Source organism: Melitaea cinxia, chromosome 16 (genome assembly GCF_905220565.1).
Source record: "Melitaea cinxia chromosome 16, ilMelCinx1.1, whole genome shotgun sequence".
Taxonomy (NCBI): Eukaryota; Metazoa; Arthropoda; class Insecta; order Lepidoptera; family Nymphalidae; genus Melitaea; species Melitaea cinxia.
This window is the reverse complement of record NC_059409.1, coordinates 2808117-2834730: the sequence shown is the minus strand read 5'-3', so window position 1 is coordinate 2834730 and position 26614 is coordinate 2808117. Positions and strand designations below refer to the sequence as shown.

The following is a 26614-nucleotide window of genomic DNA, read 5'->3' as shown; positions in this document are numbered from 1 at the left end:
CTACTCAGCGCGGCACGCGATAATACCAATCGTTTTCTGAAGGTAAAAAAGAAATAACATAACAAGAATTTATATCTTATAATAATAATAATAATAATAATAATAATAAATAACTTTATTGCACACAGTAACATATAACAATTACATAAGTATAAAGCTTAAAGGGAAAAAAATATAATAATTACGTCGCATGCAACGGGCGGTCTTATCACTAGATAGTGATCTCTTCCAGACAACCCACCAGAAAGGAGCTTGTTGAGTTTAAGGGCTTGTGCAGCTTAAGAATATAATATAATATATAATTAAATAATATATACAATCCATATATTATACATACGAGTATATCCACACATGCGCAATACTCACGGCTTATTTTATCTTTATAATATATATCTTTGTAACTTTAACTTAATACTGACAAAGTAATTTTTATTACTTACTTCGCTTCAGCCTGTAATATTCCACTGCTGGGCATAGGCCATGCCACCATGCCGCTCCACTTATTTACTTACGTATACGTATAATATATTACTAAGTAATTATTTGCTTTGTTAAGCGATACCCATCTCTTACTCAAGGAATTCGGGTGTTTCTGACCAAATGAACTTAGGCTTATCTTCTTCGTGACGCTATAATATAATGCTATATTGTTCTTGTCTATCTTATTTATAATTGAAGTAAGATAATACAAAAGTATTTGAGCTTTTTAGGTGAAATTTAAGTGAAACCTGCTTGCAGTTTTTATGTTTTGTTTTCTTACCCACTTAACCTTTTTTATATATTTGAAAAAATATCCACCAACTTGCAGTACAGCAACATGGTGGATTAGCTTTGATCCTTTTCCTACATAGAGAAGGAGGCATGTGCAAAGCAGTAGTATATTAAAAGCTGAATCGTAACGAATTCATTTTAATGCTTTTAATATGTAATTGGGTAAGTATTTAGCAATTTTATCAGAAAATAAAAAGTTAAATGAAAAACAAACGTAAATGGATATAGGTGTAAAAAATCATAAAGTTGTAAATTATACGAGTATTATGAAGGACGTCTCAATTTATTTTAGCTGATTTAAAAATGGAACAGGTTCTTAATTCGACTTTTTTTATTATAATTTTTATAAATATTTTTTTTTTTATCAAAAGCCAGTGCTTGTTATATGGTTTCATTTTAATTTCTTTGAGATCTGATGAGAACTTTTTGAGGTATCTCCAACAATGCACACTTAATTGACTATTTACTGTTTACGTTGTACGTTGTATAACTTCACGATGTAATTGAAGCCGATTTTTTTTCGTTTGCGAGCAAACACAATTATGTGTAAAAAGAGCTAACTATTATTGATGGAATATATTTTAGTTATTAAATATCTTCTGGCAAAAAAGGGACATAATATTATACATTTACCAATCTTCATTTTTATTCTGTCAGCCAAATTTTCTCAAAGTAAGTAAAGTTCGCGATTCGTAGCTACACCGTTCTTTATTACGAATACTATGAACAAAGAGCCTTACTATGTACTTCACTTTTATATTCATGGAATAGTCGGTCTTATTTTCATCGAACTAAAGTCGATTATTAAATACTTGAGTGTGTGATCGTAATTCAACTAGCATGACTTCACAGTCTCTGATGTGTAATGCTACTTGAATTATTGGGACTCGAAGACGCTTTAATGGGTTTCTAGCTCAAGAATGTAGTCTAGCTTTCCAGATTAAATTCTTTAGACTATGTTAATTAAAAACGAATGCTGCTTTTTAAATTAAATTAATTTATTTTTCTAGTAGGTGACTATTTTATTGTTGGTTTCACGTCAAGTGGATACTAGTATTGATAAATATTAAGAAAACTTGAGACAAACAATAGTATCAAACTTATTGTGGGTAGTTCTAATATATTTAAGAAGATTGTCTATTATAGAAACAGCATTATTATTTTGATATACTCCGTCCCATATATTGGTAGGGTAAGATAGGGTTGAAAAAAATTTGCTGTTTCGATTCAACAAGACTAAATTAAACAAAAACAGAAAACATTGATAAAACATGAGGATCAATTTTGATACATATTTATACATGTAAATGTTACGAAGAAAAGCAAAGTTTGCGATTTATTTCTTGTAAGTCCAGGAAAAGAAACAAAATTTGAATTATTGAAATACAGGACTACAGGACACTAGAGTCACCCTGCCTTTCTTGTTTTTAACACTATTCAGCGAATGGTAACGTGATGCCTTAAAGGCAACTTATAGGATGTTTTAAATACAGAAACAATCGTAATTCTTTATTATAGTAATATATTTAATCTATATATATATATTACTGAATCTCTTGATAAGTATTGTAGATATCTCATCAACATCTTGAGTCATCTTACTATGGCGTCAAATGGTAACATACCAGTGCAATTCGGAGTCGAATCTGTTCCATTAACACTGATAGTATATCTGAATAGTTTCGGTACACAGAATATTACCCATGTAATTGTCCAGCTTGCCGGTCAAATTATGTACATATATTACTTTACTCTAATAGTGTACTGCACCTAAGTATCGTCTTATATTGAAAGGAATAATAGGAGCTTTATCTGTCACGCTACTTTGATGTCGGTATGTAGATACGAGAATACATCTGTTCTGGAATTATTTTTAATTTTCCATATTTCTTTACTGAACTTTTAGCTTTTATATGAATTCACTTCAGCCTATCGCAGTCCACTGTTGGACATAGGCCTTTACAAGTTCGCACCAGAAAATGGCGTGAACTCATGTGTCGTAGTCTCCACGCTGGGCAGGCGGGTTGGTGACCACAGTGCTGGCTTTGTCACACCGAAGACGCTGCTACCCGTCTTCGGCCTGTGTATTTCAAAGCCAGCAGTTGGATGTTTATCCCGCCATCGGTCGGCTTTATAAGTTCCAAGGTGGAACTGTGTTATCCCTTAATCACTTCATACGACACCCACGGGAAGTGAGGAGTTGGCTATATTATTTATTGCCGTAGTCACACAGCTTATGTAAATTGCAGAGCACGATATAAGAAAGCAAATTTAAAAAAAAAAATTAGCGTAAAAAAATTAACAATGCCAGTGGGCACTTTTAACCACGGGCCTTTGGTTAGATTTCACTTAGTACCAACTGAAGTAACGCAGCTACAAAAATTATTGTATTTTTTTATTTATCGTATTAAAACTAGTTGTTTAGACCTATGCTTAAAATTAAATCACTCCGGTAGTGGTGCATTTAGGTGCCAAGAACACCGACGGTTTGCGGGTTCGAACCTGCTCGGGATGGATATTCGTATTTGTACAAATATTTCTTTGTGGTTCAGATGTTTGTCCTTGAAGCCCCACGATTCAGAGTGCACGTTAGGTTTGGTCCTGATTGTTGTCATAAATACCCCATAGTATTCGTCACTCATAATAGTGAATAAACCTGCCAACTAGGAGCAGCGTGGCGGATTAAGGTCCAATCCTTCTCCTGAATCGTGATCTTTGAAATTTCTGAATTGAATTTTTACTTTAGTGGTAACAAATATCTTTCATATTTGTTTTCACGTACCCCTTTGTAAAAGAACACCAATTAACTGAACCCTTTTAAAATTTCCACGCAAAGGTTGAAAATACCTGGAAAATTCTATTTTCGTAGTATGCATAGTGCCGTAAAACGAGTAGGGATACTTTCATACTATAGCAATAAGGCTGAGGTTAGACGGAATGTGTTACGCTAGACTTTCAAGTATTATTGAAAGAAAACTTACGTAACTTATGAGTTGCCTCTGACGATACTAGATTCAACTTCTAGCATATGTGTTTGTTACTTTCATTCACAACTTTGATTCTTCGAACAAGGCGGTGTTATATTAATGTAATTTATTTTTCGTTTTCATTGGCAATGGTGTCAAGGCTTTTTCGTCTCTTCATCTGTTACAAGTCGAGCATTTCATACATTGTTTAAAAAGTTTCCATATTTGTTATTTTGTTTGAAGCGTATTTAATAAGGATTTATAGAAAGAGTTACGCCAAATATTTGTGTGCCAATATATATATATATATATATATATATATATATATATATATATATATATGTGTGTGTGTGTGTGTGTGTGTGTGTGTGTGTAATATGTTGAATAATCGTTAACGTTTTCTATAACTGACACCATTCTGTAACTTGCTCAAGCTTCCACGAGCATATTTAGCAAAACTTCGTCTTTAGACACGACAAAGTTTTATATCATGCGTTGTATTATCCATAATATTAACCACAGAAAACTTAGTAATAAAGCCATATAATACAAACTGCGCAACACCGGGTATACCGTGTGAGCAAAAATTCTCTGTTCTTATTGTACCTACAGCACGTGTTGTATATGTTACATACTTTGTAACTATATCAGTCGGTTGTTACCTTTAACACAAGCATTAAGTTGCTTATTTTAGGAATAGACGACCGTGTGTGCATTGTGTAGATATTTATTTATTTATTCATTTATTATTTATTTATTTATTATTTATTATTATTACTTTCAAAATGTTTTAATCTATCTTCCTTTACTTTGCAGTTAGATAATGACAGATTTTTGGACATAGGCTATACTCAAAACAGGTTACATATGTTTATAATATGAGTATGAATGTCATCGTACACGTTAATATGACACATAGACGATGATTGACTCTATTTGTATAATGGGATTAACAATACTTCATTAAGACTATTCATTCAGAGACATATCAAAGCTTATTTTAATATCAATTAGAAAATCGTAGTAATTAATACATAATAATAAAATACTTTGGCTAAATTCGTTATGCTTTGTAATAATATTAACTTTAAACGAAACGTTGTTATTAAATGTTAATAAATTTAAATTGTAAGTAAGAGTACACTGGATTGTAGAAGGAATTTTAATAATCTCCAAACCAATTCTGTCACTACTGCGACAAATTTGAGCTGTCATGACTTATATTTTTAAAATTAAATATTTAATACCTCTTGCGATGTGACGCCGGCCTTATGATACTACATTCACACGAGGAGTACTATCATTTTATGAGATTTTATTAAATCTGACGCACTGCGGTAGCGTTGATGTGTTGCACTTTTAGCAACAGCTAGAAGTCTCGCTCGGTTTCACCCGCGAAGATTTTATATATTTATGATTAGTTGACATTTATTTCTAAAGAGTTTGTATACCTGAAAGGGTTTTATAAAAATTAAAATCGACTGTATCTGAAAATATTTTTTGGAATTCCATTATTGTTAGCTTTAAAGTTTACCACTTGAAGCCCGTACAATAAAACCGATTAGTTAATTAGTTAGTTCAGCCCATCGCAGTCCATTGCTAGATATAGGCCACCCGAATTTTGCACAAGACATCCCGGTTTTCCGCGATCCTCGTCCAATCTCAACCGGCAATATACGTAGATGGTCGGTCCAGCGGGCCGGAGGACTTCCGACACTGCGTTTGCCAACACGCGGTTTCCACTCCAGGATACGTGGAAACCAAATCCTTAGAATAATAATTTTAGAAGATTTTTTAAGGTTGGAAGGGAAATGTGAAGAAAATTATAAGTGATTTTATATTTGAAAAACCCTTCTTAAAATATGGCGTGCTTGGAAAATGATTCTTTCAATATTACGTAATGTACTATTATTAGATATTTTTAAGCACTTACTTGGTAGTTAAGAAGTGTCAGAATTACAATGGATAATCTCGTAACAATACACGTTTACCCGTTAAATAAACTCGGAAACAAAAAATAACTAATAAAACAAAATGGTAACATAAACAATAGGTCCACAGGAAGTGCTCTAAGTCTCTTCCGTACGGAAGCGTTAGATTGTCCCTCTCTTTTGTCCCTTAGCAAAATTCAGGAGGAAGGAAGGACATTATCATATGAAGATATAGAGTATGATACGCTCGTTTTGATGAATGTCACTGTAGCAGTATATGTATATGTATGTATATGTATATGTATAAAGTAATTTTCACACATGACAGAATCTTTTAATGGATGTTAAAATATGTACCTAGCCATTATTATATCTTTGTCTTTGGTAAGAGATTTATGCCCGTAGTTACTACGTTAGGAAGCGAGATAGTTGGTGTTTGCCTAATGTTAATATTTTCAATATTTTTTTTTTATTACATCAATTATATTTAGTCGCTAAAAAAAACAATATATCTCTGGTCCCACACTAGGATCCCCTGTGTCGTGGGGACCAGAGATATATATGTATGTATGTTACATTTTGTTCAGTACTTATAAAATAATATACTATAGTATATCTATAAGATAGTCTTATATATAGGATACGCCATTTTGGTAATATTAAAGTCATAACTAACGAGAAAAAGTAGTGTTCTGTTTTTAATGCATTTGTTGACTCATTCACACTAGCTACAAAACACACTATCTAGACAAAGACAAAAACTATGTCTTATGGCGTCGCCAGCGTACTGCGGTGCCGTTGATATATAGTTTTGCACTTTTAGTAACGCATTAGCACTACCATCTCCTCTTTCTAATAAATAAACGTGGACTATCCGAGTTGTTTGTTGAAAGCTATATGTGACCCCATACAAAATCTGTTATTAGAGTAATAGATTTTAATTAAATAACTAGCTTTTATCGCGGCTTCACCCAATTTGCCACATATTAAGTTTTTATTGGCTTTAAACAATCTTTTTAAAAATAAGTAAGTACATATTTTTGGACGTATTAAAACCATTGACAAATAAGTCCATATTTGTAATAACAACTAATAAAAGCCTGCTCCAATATAGGTACTAATATAACGAAATTAAAAGACTTAATTCTTTTTCTATTAATTTCTTTTACAATTAGAATGAGAGTCTGGGAGCGTAACAATGTTTTGATACGACTACTGAATTTAATTATGTCAAAATGTCTAATGATAGTCTTCTGTAAAAAGTCGGAGAAGTGTAATCGAAAATGTTCTAAGTAGTAATTATATAACTGTTTAAATATTTATTGTATAACAGAGCATCATAACCACGAAGCGACATCTTTCTTAATAGAAAAAATAATAATAATATAACTAAAAATAAAAATGTATATGATTGGTACGTGAAACTAAATAACTTATTGCTACTGAGGCAGAAAAAACATCATACATTAGACCTGACTAAAGGTAAAGGTCTCTATTATGATATAATAACCTCTGAAATGGCCTCCATGTGTCATGTATAGAATAAAGTTTACACAAAAAGTCACACAGGTCACACTCATAGCTCAGCTAGCAAACCCATTGATTTTGCAGTATTTGGATAGAAATGTGCAATTTTTGTTTAAAAGCCGAACAAGGGTCCTTATCTTCTTATATATATATAAAATTTTATTGTCATAATGTTAGTTACAATAATCCGCCGAAACGAACATTTTTTATTTCGTAAGAATACAAAGGTAATAATTAAAAGAAGTCGCAGCTATTTCAAGAAATCCTAAGACGCATTGGTATTAGTGAGTATATATAATAGGGGTCATGAAAATGCAAAAGAGATCTTACACAGAACTAACTGTTCGTGTAAATGCAAATTAAAAACAAACGCAAGAAATAATAAGCACTGGCATTCCAACTTCGACCTTGGTTACTTAATAAAAGAATCGAAAAATGTACATACATATAATCAAGCCTCTTTCCCGTAGGGGTAGGCAGAGACTACTTCTTTCCACTTGCTACGATCCTTACATACTTCTTTCGCTTCGTCCACTTTCATTATTCCCTTCATACATGCTCTTCGGTTTAGGGTACTCTTGACCTGGCCTTTTTTCAAGACGTCCTTTATTTGGTCTCGGAACGTCCGTCTAGGTCTACCCCTTCCAACCCTTCCATTCACACTCGCCTTATACACTTTTATCGTCAATCGTTCTTCACTCATTCTCTCGACCTGGCCAAACATTTGAGCATACCTTTCTCAATTTTTGTCACTATATCTTCTTTCAGACCACAACGTTTCCCTATCTCACACTTTCTCATCTCGAAAAATTTATTGATACAATAATGCCAGAAAAAAAAATAGCGCTAGTTTCGTACTTAGATCAGATAAGATCGAATTGCAGATCTGAAGTATAATTTGTAAATCGCTCTCCAGAAAAGCGTAACAATAAATTACGTAACATAAAAAGACATGGCCAATTAGAAGCCAATGGATGTATACACTTTGACATGTCGATAAAATAATTCGTCAATCGTTAAATCACGTTGTCTCCTGTCGAACACAGAAAACGAATGACCGTAGATCGAGACACAAAGGTTTTATATATCATTACGTAGGTGATAATAAAACTAATTTTATGTGAAATAATCTCATAAAGAACAGTTTTATGACAATTTTTCCTATTATTTCTAATTTGTTCCTAACAACGTCGATGTCCTTTATCTTGGGGGAGGTATCTTTGTAATGGGCCATTATGTACTCATACGAGAGCCTACAGGCACTCCTATCTCATAAAATGACACTTAGGCGTTTACGAAATAATATAACATTGTTACTGAAATTTTCCAATTGTATTCAATGGTAGGGATATTAAGATATTAGGAAAATTATGAAAGTATCAATATGATACTGGTATTTAAAAGGATTTACATGTTATTTTTTTTTTAATTAATAACATACACACACGGTAGTCTGTTCCTACAGTTAGCAACTTTATGTACTTGTTATAGTTAAATCGTTTTTAAATAAACATACATAGAAATATCATTTATATAAATATATACGCTTCAGCCTGTAATATACCACTACTGGGCATAGGCCTCTTTCCCCATGTAGGAGAAGGATCAGAGCTTAATCCACCACGCTGCTCCAATGCGGGTTGGCGGATATATTCCCTACTATGAGTTACGATCGCTATCAGGTGTACGTGATAACAATCGGGACCAACGGCTTAACGTGCTCTCCGAGGCACGGAGGGGAGACCCACAAGGACTGCACAAACACCCAGATCACGGCAAACACCTGTATGGCCAATACAAATGTTTGTCATGTGCGGTGATCGAACCCGCAACCGACAGCGCAACAGGTACACTCCATATATATTATATAAATCCGTTCATGAAAATAAATTATCCAATATAGAAATATATAAATACAAATATTACACCCAGGTGGAAATCGAACCCACAACCCGCGCAGTAGAAAGCAGGGCCACTACAAACTGCATCGGCTATTCAAATTCATTGTTTATTAAACATTTTGCTATTTACAGCAATATTATTAAGATAAGTATAATTTGTTCGTTAAAATTCGCTCATCTCAGGATCTGACAATAGATGTGTGTATTTTGATTTAATTATTATATGATGTTTTAAGCACAATTATAGCATATGCATATGCTTTCTGCTACATGTTTCTTGAACTTATTCGAAAAAGCATCGAATAAGTAGATTAAGTAAGTGGCCTTCTCTTTTGACTGTTTTAATTATTCGAGCACAAAATGCAATAAAAATAAATAATATTTTTCATTAATATCCACATAAAAGAGTTTGGAGAATTAGGATTGCTATATTTTTTACATTAATTTTGTTACCGATAGGGCTTACATATGGAAATGTTTATATTTTGAAGTAAGTCTATAAGCCAGCCTTAAGAAGGAAAAAGAGGATTGAAAAATACTTTTAAGAAGTTCGTTTTTACATTTTTCCTCTACACAACTCAGCTACCTTATAAAGTTTGTAACTTTTAGAGTTTTCTTTATGTTCTATGGAGATTGAATCCTTTCTGTTCTATTTGACAATGGCTGCGTATAACTTTCGAGAAATTGAATTGATTTCGTATTTTTTCGAGATAAAAGCGAACACAAATTTAAGGGATTGCGAGGTAATTAAAAGTTTTCGGTTAAGGTTTTCATTAAAATTAATTTGTCTTTTGTTTTCAAAAGAATAAGTAATGGTTGTAGATTATAATGGACATGGATGATCCGTAAGGATACGGTAAAAAGATTATTTCGAATAATAATATTATTTTGTTTTATGTTTCTAAATCTTGTCATAATTATTAAATGGTAAATGTACCGAAGAAATATTTTATCCAAAAATAGATTATTTTTGTTTTCGCATCTGAAGAATACTGGCAAAGGAATGTTATATATATTTATCCGAATAATATTAAGGAGACAAGGGATAGAGTTACAGTTAACTGCGTAACGGCGCAATATATAAATATAACATACTTTATAACCCTTTTTGAAACCAATTATGAAATAAATCTTCTGATATGCTACAATTAGTCCATAAACAACATTAAAACTAAATTTATTCAATAGATAAGTAGCCCTTTGGGGCAGTTTGTAACGACCCTGCTTTCTGCTCCGAGGTTGAGGGTTCGATTCCCACCCCAAGTCTGGGTATAATATATATATTAATTTATATAGTTATTATTAAATGTATATTTCTCGGTCGGCTGTTACATATAACACAAGCATTAAGTTGCTTTCTGTAAGAACAGATGACTGTGTGGGTATGTTTTAAATATTTAAAATAAAATAAAATATCAAAACAAATATCCAACAATCTTGAAATATTTTGCGCAAAATCAAACGGTAGAACCCTCTGAGCGGCTACTTCCTCTATAATAATTTGATAGTCTCATACGTTACGACTCGGGCATAAATTTTATGAATAACACACTCCCTGTCCTTGGGACTCGGGTTATTACAATCATAAAATCGGAAACGTGTACTAGCATAAAATATTGTATAATTGGTTATGTTTTATACTCACTTTAAGCTTTCAATATTCTGTAATATGGAATTATTATTATTTATTTATTTTTTGTTAATTTCTGTTGATGTCTGTACTAATTAATTTTTTTTTGTTAAAGATAATTTATACCCGTTTTTTTTTTTAGTTGAGCGGAAAATAATTAAAGACGTTTACACTGGAGTAAAGCAAAGGAATGCAAATGAGGACCTTTTATTATTTTAATAATTTCAGAAAATTTGTTTTCGAAGCTTAATACCTAGATAGATAAATACGGTCACGTAGTATTAATAGTTTCTTTTTTAGTTAAGTTATTAATTAGTTATTTATATTCTAATCTATAAAATTATATTTGATATTATATTTAGTAACTAACACTTTAGTTATAAAATATGCTCTATAGTGCTACACTAAGAAATATCATAAGGAAACAGGAACCATGAGAAAATTAATTTCTGTCATGTTTTAATCGATTCTATAATAATATTTTTGTGAAATTATTTTGTGTAAAAAAAAAAACAAAATACTGAAAATTGAGGTCAGAAAAACATAATAATTACATTAAATTATTAATTACATTAAATAATATTTTGTATTAAGTAAATATTTTTATTTATAATAGTTAATCTTACTGCATAGCTCAATTATGATTTTTTTTATTGCTGTATGTCAGTAACAAGTACTAAGGTAGTAAATTGACAATGACTAAAATAAATATTTATTTTTAACTAGCTTCCCGGACAGACTTCGTTCTGTCAAAAGTTAATAGTAAAAATTATTTTTTTAATTTTTTCTTTGTATTAAAACCTTCCGTAGTCCTTAAGGATCATACAAAAAAAAATAATTAACAAATTAACGGAAATGGTCTAGCCATTCTCGAGTGCGCTTAGCAACATTCATTTTTATTTATATAATAAATTAATTATTACAATATTTTATTTTGAAACTGCAACAACACAGATGCTAAAATTAAAATTGATTTAAAATGTCACATATATATTTTCTTTCCAATATTTCCAACTATAAAATGAACAAAAGATTCTTTTAAATCGTTTTCCGATATCTGACAATGTTACTTGATACTTGAAATCGTGTTGAATTCCTCGTTGACCACCAAATACATCGATTGTTTTATTACATGCTCCACAAAAATACATAAAAAAAGTACAATCGAGAACATCCTATTTTTTTGAAAACCGGCTAATAAAAAGGACAGTTAGTTTACCATGGTTATGTGTAAGAGAATTTTGAAGATCTTATCTCATCTTTTTTTTATATTTCTATTTTAATAGCCCATAGTAAAATTGCATTCGCGTGAGTGCTAAAAAAGTCCCAACTTTTGATACTGACTTATAGTGTGGTGTTTAAATAACTTTATATAATGCAATTAAAAATGATATTTTTAAAAAAAGACTCTACACTCCCAATTTTATGTTTGTGTGTACTATGTTTCATTTTCAGTATTTCTATAAATACACCGTAATCATTATAATACACAGAAATATATCCCCACAAACATGATACCGCTTACGTCACATAATACCCCGTCACATTTCTACGACGTCACTCATAATAACTGAGGAAAATTTCATTAAATAGTAATGCGATCTGTCGCGGGATTTAATTCGTAATTACGTTTTGGTTTCGTTGTTTCATCAGACGTTGAGATTTGTGGGAGGCAACCATACTAGCAAAGTTCAGTGTAATACTGTGTGTATTTATAGAACGTTATACGATTTAGACTTACATTTGTAATTAATCATTAAATTAAATTTAAAATTTAAGTTTAGAATAATTAAACTAAATTTTTAATTTAAATTTAAATCGTAATAACTAAAATTGAATTTATTTAAACAGGATAGTTTAGTCACTTAAGTTTCTTTTTAAATACTTTTCCTATAATTATATCAATAAAGCCCAGTAGCCTATTATACAACTCATCATCATCATTACAGCCTATACAGTCCACTGCTGGATACAGGCCTCCACAAATTTACGCCAAAAATAACTTGAACTCATGTGTTTTGCCCATAGACACCACGCTGGGCAGGCGGGTTGGTGACCGCAGTACTGGCTTTGTCGCAACGAAGACGCTGCTGCCCGTCTTTGGCCTGTGTATTTCAAAGCCAGTAGTTGAATGGTTATCCCGCCACCGGTCGGCTTTTTAAGTTCCAAGGTGGTATATATTATATTATATTCTTTAGTACCGTAGCCACACAGTACACACAGTATTGACAACTGCAATATCTCAATCAAACTCATGTACTCGATAATACTATAATATTAGTTTATTCATAATTTCGTTGTGTTAATTTTATTTTTTACAAAATACCGTTTAACGTGAGAGTTTTCAAAATATACTAAAATAATTCACGCAAGGAATCACTTTCGTAAATATTTATCTTTAGCTGACTTCAAATAGCTGGTTTATAAGATTTTTCTGTACCTTTGACGTCGGTCGTTTCAAAGGCATGCCTCAACATGGTCCTATGTTTACAAAATCAGAATACGATAGCTAACTTCTAGGGGTATAAATAAGAAAAAAACTTCTCAGGTCTAAGCGTTTAACACAAAAGCATATTACTTTTTAATACAAACAAATATTATTTTTGCTTTGAAATTTTTAATTATTATCAGCTAAATATTTTAATTGATAAAATCTTGAATCTAAAATGACTGCGTCGTATATTGCGATCATACTACACCAACGTCGTGTTGTAATCGGATTACACGTATTCCATTTGCAAATACCCTTGTGATTCTGATTTAGTTACTAAACTAAATCAGGTGAATAAAATCGGTTGGTAGTTTCATACTTAACTACTTTTACAACGCAACTATGTCCGCCAACTTTATATTTTTATTAAGAAAAAAATCTTTTTTTAAAATATTTTTCAACCTTTTGCCTTCAAAAGATTATGATAACATCAACATAATATCGGTGTAGACTGGATGAGGATTGCGGAAAACCGGGATGTCTGACGCAAACTTGGGGAAGTCTATGTCCAGCAGTGGACTTGAATACTCAGAACTGACTGACAACATAATGCAATGTTGACATATATACTCGTCTTAACACATACACACTTACTTTACTACTTTAATCTATAAATCTAGTATATATATGCGGTCGAATTGAGAAACCTCCTCCTTTTTTGAAGTCGGTTAAAAAGAACTTATATTCTTGTTAGTAACGCCAAAGAGGTCTGTCAATACTTCAAGTACTTAGCTTATAGACAAATCGAGCGTTAACCCCGCGACGGAATCTAATGGCGTATCTTTATCTTCTTACATTCCTAACATCTCGGAAAATAGAACAATTTTAAAATACCCTGCATGTATATTTCCATTCACTGCATATACCTATTCACTTCAGTGTTTTACTTTTACGTTTCATAATAAAGATAATAAAAATTCAACGTAGTTTTGAATGTATTTACTAAAATTTTTGCGAAAGGCTTAAAATACTACCATTTACACAATTATATATTTTAAATTACGGTATATTTTTTCGACATGAAAAGGTTAAAAGTATGATAAGTAAATAAAATATATGCGGAAAGGATATTTCGTGCCGTAACGTCAGATAAAAACAAGCAAGCGTTAAGTTTAAACCTGCATATTGCCATAAATTTAACTACATACGAGTAAAGTGGCCTTTATACAAGGTGTTTTAAAATCGGAATTTCAAATAATATGTTAAATATTAAAATAAAAAATAAAAAACTTTGACAAGGTTTATAGTTACAGCTTTTGTGAGATATTTGTGGCTTTAAATTTCTTTCAGTATTCATGTTCGTAATATAGAAGGAAAATTAATAAAAATATAAGAGAATAAAGACAATATATAAATAATGGTTTTTATTACTTCGATAAGAATTTTTTGTACAGACTTCGACTGAAAACAATTTAATGTACAGGTAACCGCAAACAGAACTTATTGTTTAGCAATTACAGACAAACGGAAGAACGAAATTAATAATCTTTTACATTGCCTCAAAGGACGAGCTTTAGAGACTATTTATAAAATATTTATTCATCTTAAGATAAATTAATTTTAACTTGAATGTTAATAATAATCAACGTAAGATTACCGGTGGTGGCTGGATGAGGATTGAGGAAAACCGGAATGTTTGACGCGAACTTATGGAGGCCTATGTCCAGCAGTGGACTGCGATAGACTGAAGTGAAGTGAAATGAACTAGGACATCATAAAACATACGTAATATGACTCCATCTTCCTTCTAGTGGTTGTATATATTACTGTAACTTATAAAATATCGGTTCAATGTATAAATGTTAACCGTCCGCTTGTACGATTTGAGTCCATGCCATCTTTAGTACACGTGAAGTGGTTATAAAATATTCTTGCATATTTTCATAAAATGAAACATGACTTATTGTATCAAAAGACGTGACTTACATAAATAAAGTGCCAAATAACTGTATTTTATTAACTTTTTTTCTAGTGCTTGTCGCGTTGTCGAATTTAAATTTAAAAGAAATTGTTGAATTGCTTTTTAACTATTATTTCGACTAATTTCGTTGATGGTGTTCTCGTTTTATTATTTGTTGACGTTAATTAAATTCGTTGTTTTTTTTTACAACAAAAACAATAGTAGTTCCGTTGGTTAATCGTAATTCGCTTTATATAAATCTTACAACAAACATATTTAAAATAGTAAACACCAAACCGATAGAACATTCGATTTTATTATTCACGAGCAACAAACATACTTGACCTACGGTTTATATAGCAATATATCTTTAATAAATACGTTATTTGTTTTCCTTTAAATCTTCTTTCTGTAGATAAAAACAAAAATGAATTCATATGAGGCGAACCACAGGAGGAAATATCTTGTTCGAAATTTGAAAAATGTCTGACTAAGGATGTACCTTACAGAGAATCACAGCTAAATAATACTGCTTTCAAGTAATGTATTGTTTTTTTTTGGCGAGTAAGGTATTCAAAGCCTATGAGAATACGCTGCTTGACAGTGGGGTCGCCAATACGCTGCTAGTGTTACGTACATCCCTAGGCTGTTGTAAACGCTGACCACCAGGCGGACCGTACGCCCTGTACCACCTTTGTGATATAAAAATATAGATTTTTCAATAATGTAGTAGGTTATTACTCTGGTATATTGTACAAAATACAGATTATATAAAATTGCAACACAAACTCGAACATACGATCGTTATTATATTATTGTGTTGAACAAAGGAAGGATTACGAATAATTTATGTTGCGGGTATATAAACAAAATCGATTCTGTGTCATAGCGGAATTAACAGTTCAGAAATTAAAAAGTTTGAAATCATATGGTATTTTATTTTAAGGCGACGAATTTAATATTCAAAAATTAATTATTCCCATACTCATACGATTTTTAAATATTAATTAGTCAATATCAACTATCCGCAAAAGTCAATTGGGCAACTATCCTTGTTGATACGGATACTTGGTCTTTCTATTTGGGAAATAAATAAAAATTATTTAAAACTAAAATGTTACAAATAATGTATGCCAACAAACACAAAATCTTAATCAGTAATAAAAATATTCAACAGAGTTTACCTACTAATATAATTTGAACGCTAGTCAAAGTTACAACGCGGAAGATTTTTGCTTACACGGACAAAACCTGAGTGCCAATTCAAATGGCTAATGTGGCATTAAGGCCTACTCGGGGTGCACTTCCGATTATGATGAAAAGCTAACACAATCAACATTATAGTGCATTCGAAACTGAGGCGTGTATCCCATTGAGGCAACTATCCGGCTTTTATCCTATTCTGGTATAAGATATGCCTTTAAATTTTCTATGTTGGATTAACTGTGCATAATTTCTAATGGAAATATAAAATTTTATTTTATAACAATAGCCGATAAATTACAAGAATTGTTAATAAATTATATTTATATTGTTATTCAAAAGCTATAGCCATGCGAATGAAACTGTTACTTCGGATGAGTTATCAGTGAACAATACACAAACTGTGTTCGCTTTTATGTTTCATTTTTGAATGTTCTCATCATCATTACAGCCTATACAGTCCACTGCTGGACATAGGCCTCCACAAGTTTACGTCAAAAATAACGTGAACTCATGTGTTTTGCCCATAGTCACTACGCTGGGCAGGCGGGTTGGTGACCGCAGTAAATCAGTAAATAAGTAAATAAGTAAGTAAATAAGTAAGCAGTAAATAAGTAAGTGAATGTTCTCATATATGGAAAAAAAAGTCTATGTACAGTTTGAAGCTAAATCGATCGATCAATCACGTTACTGTAAGTTATTATATGTTAAATAAAACGGCTATAATTGTTGTAAGCAACTGATCGCGCGATAGCTGCGCAATCGTTGGTAATTTCCCGCCATCGATTTCCCGATTTAATCGCAATTACTAAGCATACAATTTTACTTAAAGTAATGTTTTGAAAAAGAAATATCAATTTGGGGGAGCGTAGTTTGGGGTCAAACACATATATAATTACTGTATTTTTTTATGACTATTTAAAAATTTCTGCCCGCCTCTTGGCAAACGCAGTGTAGCACGTCCTCTGGCTCGTTGGACCGACGATCTACGTAAGATTCCCGGTGTAGGCTAGATGAGGATTGCGGAAAACCGGGACGTCTGGCGCGAACTTGGGGAGGCCTATGTCCAGCAGTGGACTGCAATAGGCTGAACTGATTTCACTTCACTTCACTTCAGCCTATTGCAGTCCACTGTGAACTGATTTAAAAATTTCAAATTTTAATTTTTTAAGACTTTAATTTGTGTTTTAATGCTATTTATTATTATTTTCTGAAGTCTTTATTACTGTTATTTGTCATTTTTTATTTAGTTGCTTTTTATATGTAACTGTATTTAAGTACTATTTATATTTTTGTGTAAAAAGTGCCTGCGATTTATGCGATGTCTCGAATAAACGAATTTCTTTCTTTTATCTTTTTATTAGCATTTTCTAATGTATACGGTACCCTTTTACATATTAGTACTCTTGCCAAATATATACCACTTCCAAAACAACCGAGTAAACGTAACTATTACGATACCAAAGAATCTGAATAGTCAAGACGTTGTTTGAATTTGTAAGGTTTATTCGCATCATGAGAATTGAAACTTACTCGGTAGTAACGTTTCCTGTAATGCCAAGAATTTTTATTAAAACTTTTGTATGTAAAAACGGTAGAGGTGAGTCCACAGAGATTTTCTTTTATTTAAAGTTTAAATAAAAATTTCAGACGTGAGTCAGAAGTTATTGATATATCTATTCATAAATATAATAATTCTGTAATCTTGTAATAAAATAAGATATTTATAAAACTATGAAATCATTTTTTAGTTTATTGTGTAATCTATATTTACATTATAAATATTTTCGTAAAAAGGGGCACAAAGTTTTTGCTTCACGTATTGCATATATGTGCTGTGTGGCTACGGCACTAAAGAATTTAGCCACACCCTCTCTTCCCGTGGGTGTCGTAAGAGACGACTAAGGGATAACAAGGTTCCACAACCACCTTGGAACTTAACACGCCGACCGGTGGCGGGATATCCATCCAACTGCTGGCTTTGAAATACACAGGCCGAAGACGCGCAGCAGCGTCTTCGGTGCGACAAAGCCAGTACTGTGGTCACCAACCCGCCTGCCCAGCGTGGTGACTATGGGCAAAGCACATGAGTTCACGTTATTTTTGGCGTAAACTTGTGGAGGCCTATGTCCAGCAGTGGACTGTATAGGCTGTAATGATTGATTGCATATATAGAAGAAGATATTATGTGTAAGATTAGATTTAATGGTAAAATATCAGTTCAAGTACTGTAAAGTTAGTATAAATACAAAATATATTTATAAATGACAGTTCAAATATGTAATATTTATAAAGGCTAATTAAATGGTTAGTGTAACGTTATTACGTACCATAAACTGATAGTTAATTTTATGTTTCATTGTTTTTGCTTGATAATGAGTCTCGTGAAACCGTAATTATCTCCTAATTAATTTATTTGGGGCAATTTGATTTTATCATTAAAAAATGAATTTACATTATTTTTTTCTCAAACATCGTACCTACTATAAAAATATATGAAACAAATAAATTACATATGATAATTATGTAAACAATTGGACGTCTATATTTTTACTATTTTGTAAAGCAATATCAATGCTAGTGTAACATCAAAAAAAAAACAACTTGAAGTTAATATAAAATAATCCTAAAATTCATAGAGAGAGCGCTTTACAAAAATTCTAAAAGGAATCAAATTACTGGCTTCACATTTTCAGCCGTTGGTTTTGAAGCTTGGGCCAGAGGATGGTGAAAATATTTTCTCGTACAGACACAGCTCTAATACTTTTATTATGTATTTGAAACGCGCCATACAAGTAAAAGGAATATTATGTTCTACTCCATTTGTCCTGTTACCCGCTGCGAATATCGTTTTGCGATCAGAGCCGTTTGTAAGTGGAATATTTATAGTTATATCCGAAATATAAAATTGTATTTCAACTTGTATTCAAAATGTTTTAAGCAATACAAGGTTTATTTTATAAAAAAAATCTGCATTCGCATTCAGCCTGTAACATCCCACTGCTGGGCATAATCCTCTTTCTCCATATAGGACAAGGATTAGAGCTTAATCCACCACGCTGATCTACTACGAGTTGGCGGATATGTCTAATTACTTCTATGAGTACCTAGTGATCGCTCTGAGGTATTTATGATAACAACCGGAACTGAGGCACGATGGGGTGACCCATAAAGACAGACATCCAAACGGGAAAGAAATATTTGTACAAATACAAATATCCATCTCAAGCGGGAATCGAACCTGCAAACCTGGGCATGTAATGAGGAGGGATGACCGCTATGTCGGTAAAAGAATGTTAGGGATGAATGTCGAAGGACGAAGAGCGATCGGCAGACCGAAAAAGCGATGGATGGATTGTGTGAGTGAGGATATGAGAAAGAAAGGAGTAAGCACTGAAGTGACGAATAATAGAGAGGAATGGAAGAGGAAAACATGTTGTGCCGACCCTACATAAGTGGGATAAGGGCAGGAAGATGATGAAACCGTCGATGTTTTAGGTGACAACATGCAGCAGTGCACCAGAGTGGTTGTTATGTATTGTATAAATAGCCTATTTGGTACATAAATGTTCATCTTTATATCTTATCATTATTAAGAGGTTGATTTATATATTACTTTAGTTCAGCCTATCACAGTCCACTGCTGGACATAGGCCTCTCTAAGTTCGCGTCAAAAATGGCGCGAACTCATGTGTTTTGCCCATTGTCACTACGCTGAGCAGGCAGGTTGGTGACCGCAGGGCTGGCTTTGTCGCACCGAAGACGCTGCTGCCCGGCAGATAGCTGATGTAGTAAGGAGTAACATAGCCTACATTTATTTTAGAAATTAATTTATTTTATAACTCTGCGAACTAAACAATAACTTTTCGTTAAATTCCACGCGGATGAAGTCGCGGGCACATCTAGTAATTCAATAAAAATATTTTATATATGTAGAGCAGACTTTAAACTTAATCAATATTGTCAAAAGAAGGATATAAATTTAATATTTGAAATGCAAAAGAATTATTTTAATGAATTACTGTAAAATACTCGTACACATTTAATACGTAGTAATAAATATTACACTAAAATTAATAACCGTCTACAGAACATGCTTAAACTTAAACAAATGCTTAACAAACAGAAGCAACAAATTGCTTAACGGAATTTACATTCAGCAAAGCCGTTTTGGAGGGGCACCTGTGACATAAGAATTGGGTCGGCTGTCTCAAATACGGCTAAGTACTCTAACAAAATAACATTATTCATTCATCCACATCATTTATCATAATTATTCTATTTAGTGTTATAACTAGCTGCTTACCGCGACACAACGTACCTGAAATGAAAAATAAATACATTTATATTATTTATTTCATACATAACAACAATAAATAGAGTTATAATAATAATTTTCAAAAAAATTACATCAGATATCACTATTGAGATATATATCACTTAACTAGCTTTTCCCCGTGATTTTGCCCGCGTTAATTAGAGTGGGAGGGGGTGGTTGTGGTTACGGTGGAGCAGCGTGGTGGATTGAGCTCCACCCCTTCTCCGATACGGAGGAAGAGGCCTATGCCCAACAGTGGGATGTTACACGCTGAATCGTAATTGTGATCGTGATGCCTCTTAACACGCTATATTTTTTTTCTCCATATACACTACTTTTAGTCTTTTAACTGTAAATTAAAAAGTTAGTGAAAAACTTTTTTTTTTATAACACCGAATAAAACACAAGACTTGATTATATCTTCACTACAAACATATAACAAGGCAGAGCTGCGATATTCTTTTGAACTATAAAACCTGTTTACTGTAGAACTTCTGGCTTCAAGTCGTAAAAATTACGTCATAGTCGTATAAGTCATATTACAACAATAGGCAAAGAGATGTAACCATAAAAATGTCAATCAAACTATCTTTATCACATAAAGATAATTCTGCCGAACGTGCAACCAATCTTTTATGTGTATGTGCATTTAAATTACGTACGTTTTTATTATTTGAATTCAGAACTACTGCTGAAAGAGTAATCAGAGTTCTCATTTTTTGATTTCTTTGCAATATTAACACGTGAATTTATAAAAATGTGTGTGTAATATACACATGGCAGAAGTGAAACTTCTGAAAAGTCGTAGGAAGGTAGTGTTTCAATTTGTTACGGTTGCATGGATGACGATGAGGAGGCCGCTGGGTTTTAGTGGGTAGTCCGTGCGCGTTCTTTCAGCGCCGGGAGCTATTTACTTGTGGGGCCTTCGGGCGACGGGGCTAGTGCGTAAATGCATTTCACAGCTTTAAAAAAATCTGTTGCAATTTGTTCTCTCAACGATGACCACGGTATCGTAAGAAGGTCGTAAGTACCATTAAAATTCGTTGCTTTTTGTGCGGTAATATATTCTAACTCATCTCTCCTATACATCTATGATTTTGTTTCTTTATCGTGAAGCATTATTCGTTTTATCGAGTTTCAAATCACAAAGGTTCTAAAGAAGTTTAAATTCAAAAATTGAACTAAATCTGTATAATTATAGCTTATTCCCCCTAAATATAAATTAGGCCACAACATATCCAGCTGTAAATTATATAAGTACAGCAATAACAGTTAACCTAAATATTCTTAATATCACGCGGGTCGTATGATAAAAATAATTAAGAAACTTTTTGGTAAGAATTGTGTAATATTATTTTTCGTTTTTGTTTTACTTTCGCGGTTTAAATTTTAGTTTCTTTAATTAGGAATATTGCTATTACAAAAAAAAAGTTTACGTAATTTTTAAATTAATTTAAGACCGAAATTTTTACAAAGTATATAGGTACATAGATATTAATGTGAGCGTAAAATAAATATTAAATAAAAATAAAAATTAAACTTATTAATTCATACGATTTTATTTTTTTGCTACCCATACATTAGGGAACTCTAAATATTTTTTATTTTATTATTTTTATATCAAGAATAGACCGATCCAGCGGGGATCGAACCTGGAACGATACTGGTAAATACGATATTATATGGAACTTAGAACCGAATATAAAATCATCAAATCAAAAATTTCATTCTAACGGGTACATCGTTCCATAGTTAGTTGGCTAGAGAAGCGACACGGTCAGTCGGAGATGCAGGTTCCATTCCCGCTGGAACGGTCGATTTTTGATATGATATTAAAAAAATGTTAAAACTTATTAATGATTTAAATTAAAACGAATATAAATCTTAAAAATAAATTTAGAGTCCCATTCGCACAGTTATAAGTTGGTAAATTTCTTGGAAAGCGGTCATACCCACACACGGATTTTGGAAATTATTTGTGTGTGCATATTTGTTTAACAATTTACTATACGCTGACAAATACAGTACTATACATACAATTTAATACAACTAAAAAAAGTATCTCAGAATATATACCAGCATACAATAAAAGAAAATATCGTATACGGAAGTGTTCAAAGAACTGTTCATAAGAAAAATCATTAAGTTTGACAAACTCTACATAATATATATTTTCTATTATTTATGTATGAATCCCCACAAATATATTTTAGTGCCATAGAAGAAATATGAATCATCCGCTCGCGACCTGGCACGCTTACCCCATTTTTGCGGGTAAAAGAAAATCATAGAGGTCACTGGCTCAACCGCTTCTGTATCACATACTGTATAATGTTTTGAACAACCTCGCTAATCCCTACAACGAAAACAAGACAAACTTACTCGCCGTGGAAACGCTGAGGAAATTCTTAGAACTAACTTGAGTTCAGCTTCACTAATCCTACGCTAACTGTGTCTTGTTCCCTGTTTCGAGTATCTTTTATTTTTCTATTACGGGATACGGTGATTTAAAATAATGTTTTATTTTTCTTTAACTTTATAATACTACCCTTAGAGTTCTACTAGCTCTACTATTTTAGTACGTTGACAATTAAGTATAATATGTTTTTGTTTGGAAAAACACATGGCGTTCTTATTCTTAAACTCATAGAATTTAACCTTGGAACTTAAAAAGCCGACCGATGGCGAGGTAACCATCCTACTGCTGGCTTTGCAATACACAGGCCGAAGATGGGCAGCAGTGTTTTCGGTGTGACAAAGGCAGCCTCGCGGTCACCAAGCACGCCTGCCCAGTGTGGTGACTATGGGCAAAACATATGAGTTCGTGCTATTTTTGGCACGAACTTGTGGAGGCCTATGCTCAGCAGTGGACTGCGATAGGCTGAACTGATGATGATGATGATATAGAATCTAAAAATATCGTAATAGCCATTATATTTCACAAAGTTGGAAAAAGTCCTCTTTTTCTCTAGAGAAGAATTGGGTAATAATCATATCAATCATAAATAATTTTTTTTTTTTTTTTTTTTTAAATATATAGACTAGCGCTTGACTGCGATCTCACCTGAAGTCAAGTGAAGATGCAGCCTAAGGTGGTGCGCGCTTGCCTAGAAGATGCCTATTCACTCTTGATTTAAAGATACCCAAGTTATAGTTCGTTGGAAAAACGGAAGCCGGAAGGGCATTCCAAATTTTTGCGGTGCGTATTAGGAACGAGGAAGCAAATCGTTTAGTGCGAGATCGTGGGATTTCAACCACATAGCGGTGCAGATTCATGCGATGCCTTGCGGTTCGGTGGTAGAAAGGTGATGGGGGAACCAAATTGTATAGTTCTAGAGCACACTCTCCGAAATATAACCTGTAAAATACCGACAAACAGGCAACCTTGCGCCGATGTTCGAGACTTTGAAGTCTAGAGCGAACCAGCGATTTGTCACCGATGAGTCTTCTGGCGCGTCGATCCACAGAATCCAAAGCAGCGAGCTGGTACTTGGCAGAGCCATCCCATAAATGGCTGCAGTACTCCATACACGATCGAACTTGTGCTTGGTAGAGAGTAAGAAGCTGTTCCGGTGTGAAGTACTGCCTGACTTTATTGAGGATACCAAGTTTCTTACCAGCAATTTTTGCCTTGGATTCTATGCATTGTCCGAAGTTCATATTAGACGAAATATTTATGCCTAGAAGATCAATACTATCGGTGATCGGTACAGATACACCCCGGAAAGTCGGAGCCAATGGGAATGGACTCCGTTTAGCGGTGAAAAGACACGCTTGCGTTTTGGAAGCATTAAATTTGACTAGGTTGGCGTCACCCCAATCGGATACCTCTTTCAAAGCCAAATTCATGCGTTCAACCAGAGCCTCTCTATGCTCATGAGTTTCAGCCCCACCAGCTCGGGGACCGGACACGTATCTCTCCGTAACAGTGCTGTCATCCGCGTATCCAAAGATACCGGGCCTGAGGAGGTCATTTATGTGAATCAAGAAGAGGGTTGCAGAGAGAACTGATCCCTGAGGGACACCGGCATTAACCGCCATCAAGTCAGACGAGGAGCCATCTAAGACCACCCGGAATGATCGTCCGCTCAGGAAATCTGATATCCAGTCACACAAGCCCGGGGGTATTCCGTAAGCTGAAAGCTTGCTCAATAGGCTCTCATGCCAGACCCGGTCAAATGCCTTCGATACATCAAGTGAGACAGCTAGCGCTTCTCCGTGCTTGTCCAAGGCTTCGCCCCAGATGTGCGAGGCGTACACTAAAAGATCCCCCGTGGACCTGTTACGGCGGAAACCGTATTGCTGGTCCGACAGGAGGTCATTCAACTCAAGGTATGCTAGGAGCTTTTCATTCATTATACGCTCCAAACTTTTACACAGTATGGAGGTGATCGCGATAGGTCTATAGTTAGCCGGGTCGGCACGACTACCTTTTTTAGGTATAGGTTGTACGTTGGCAATCTTCCATGCTTTAGGAACTTGAGCGGATTTTAGAGAGAGGCGGTACAAGCGCGTGAGAATAGGAGACAACTCAGGAGCACAGTGTTTAAGTACTCTTGCTGGTATCCCGTCAGGACCACTAGCCTTATTCACGTCCAAGTTACGGAGTACTCTCAAAACCTCAGTTTGGCGAATGCGTAGTTCTGACATAACAGAGTCGCAAGGTGGATGTCTGGGCGGTGAGGCACTACCTGCATCAAGGAGCGAATTTTCTGCAAACAGATTCGCTAAAAGGTTAGCCTTGTCTGTCGCAGTAAAGGCCAGCGATCCATCTGGTTTAAGCAGAGGAGGCAGCGAGGGACGGCAGAAGCTCATTTCAACCGACTTAGAGAGTGACCAAAATGCTCTACTACCGCGCGGATGGGAAGCTAGTTGGGCTCCGATGCGTTTAATACGGTTGAAACGAGCTTTTTTAAGAACCCTTTTGTAGGACTTGGCAGCAGAGTTGAACGCTCTCTTCCTCGTAGTTATGTCCGGAGATTTAAGGGTACGGGCTTCAGCCCACGCTGCAAATGCTGAGTCCTTACGGGCTGCAGCTTCGGCACATTCTGCATTATACCACCTAGGGATCTTGCCATCTAGTGATACATCAGCAAATGGAATGAAGTACTCCATCCCCTGACGTATCACTTCCGATATTTCTTGTTCGCAACTCGACGGATCACTGGAAGAGAAGCAAGTCCGCCGCCAAGGGTATGATGCAAAAAAGTGTCGCATCTCATCCCAATCTGCCGACTTATATCGCCACACACGTCTGGTTCCGGTAGGACCTGTATGTAGAGGGTGAAAGTTAGATACTGACTTTACCACACAGTGATCAGATGTGTCCAGGGGAGCTGCAACTGATACCGAGGACCGGTCTGGGTCAGTTGTCAACAGAAGGTCCAAACAATTAGGTGTATGGTCGTCAACGTCGGGTACTCGTGTTGCTTCTTGGACTAGCTGGGTAAGATCTAGCGACAGAGCAAATTTGAGCGCCTCTCTCCCGGCGTGGTCGGTATTCTGGTATGGGAACAGCCAGTCCTGGTGGTGAGCGTTAAAATCCCCCAGAAATACCATTTGGGCAGCTGGATACCGACGTTGGACCATGTCAGCCGTCTCACTGAGATAGTCGAACATCCGAGTCGTCTCCCGATCACCACTGTGCGATAATAATCAATGTGCGATAATAATAATCTGTTATATTTCTTCATTGCGGGTTAGCTGATCGAAATATTGTATATTCTTAAATATTTGCTTTAAATATTCAGGGCTCTCGTGAACTTTTCATTCGTTATTGAATACTAAATCAAATATAAAGGCAAATTATTTCTAAGCTTTTGTATTAAAAAACTTTAACCTAAGTCTTGATCAATGTCGTTCAGGATTTGTACTAATAACCATCACAGCCATCGGTACCGATATATCTTTAATATAGGCGGTAATCTTGGCTCGTACAGTTGTAATAAAATAGTATAAAATTCTATGTTTGGCGTA

General features: G+C 34.0%; 1 protein-coding gene across 1 annotated transcript; it reads right to left on the bottom strand.

The window, feature by feature from the left end:
* Nucleotides 1-26257, bottom strand: LOC123661197. Its single transcript, XM_045596183.1, has 2 exons — nucleotides 25223-26257; nucleotides 1-36 (listed from the first exon to the last, which is right to left on the bottom strand). Exons 1-2 carry the CDS (start codon nucleotides 26255-26257, stop codon nucleotides 1-3), a joined length of 1071 nt encoding a protein of 356 aa, XP_045452139.1.
* Between the last annotated feature and the right edge of the window lie 357 nt (nucleotides 26258-26614).

Bases quoted from the DNA above. Each gene is read 5' to 3' on its own strand.
- LOC123661197 (XM_045596183.1), bottom strand. From the start codon at position 26,257: ATGTTCGACTATCTCAGTGAGACGGCTGACATGGTCCAACGTCGGTAT. The intron at 37-25,222 runs GCTAGTGGTCCT...TTTTACCTTCAG, and splicing joins GTAACTTGGACGTGAATAAG to AAAACGATTGGTATTATCGC.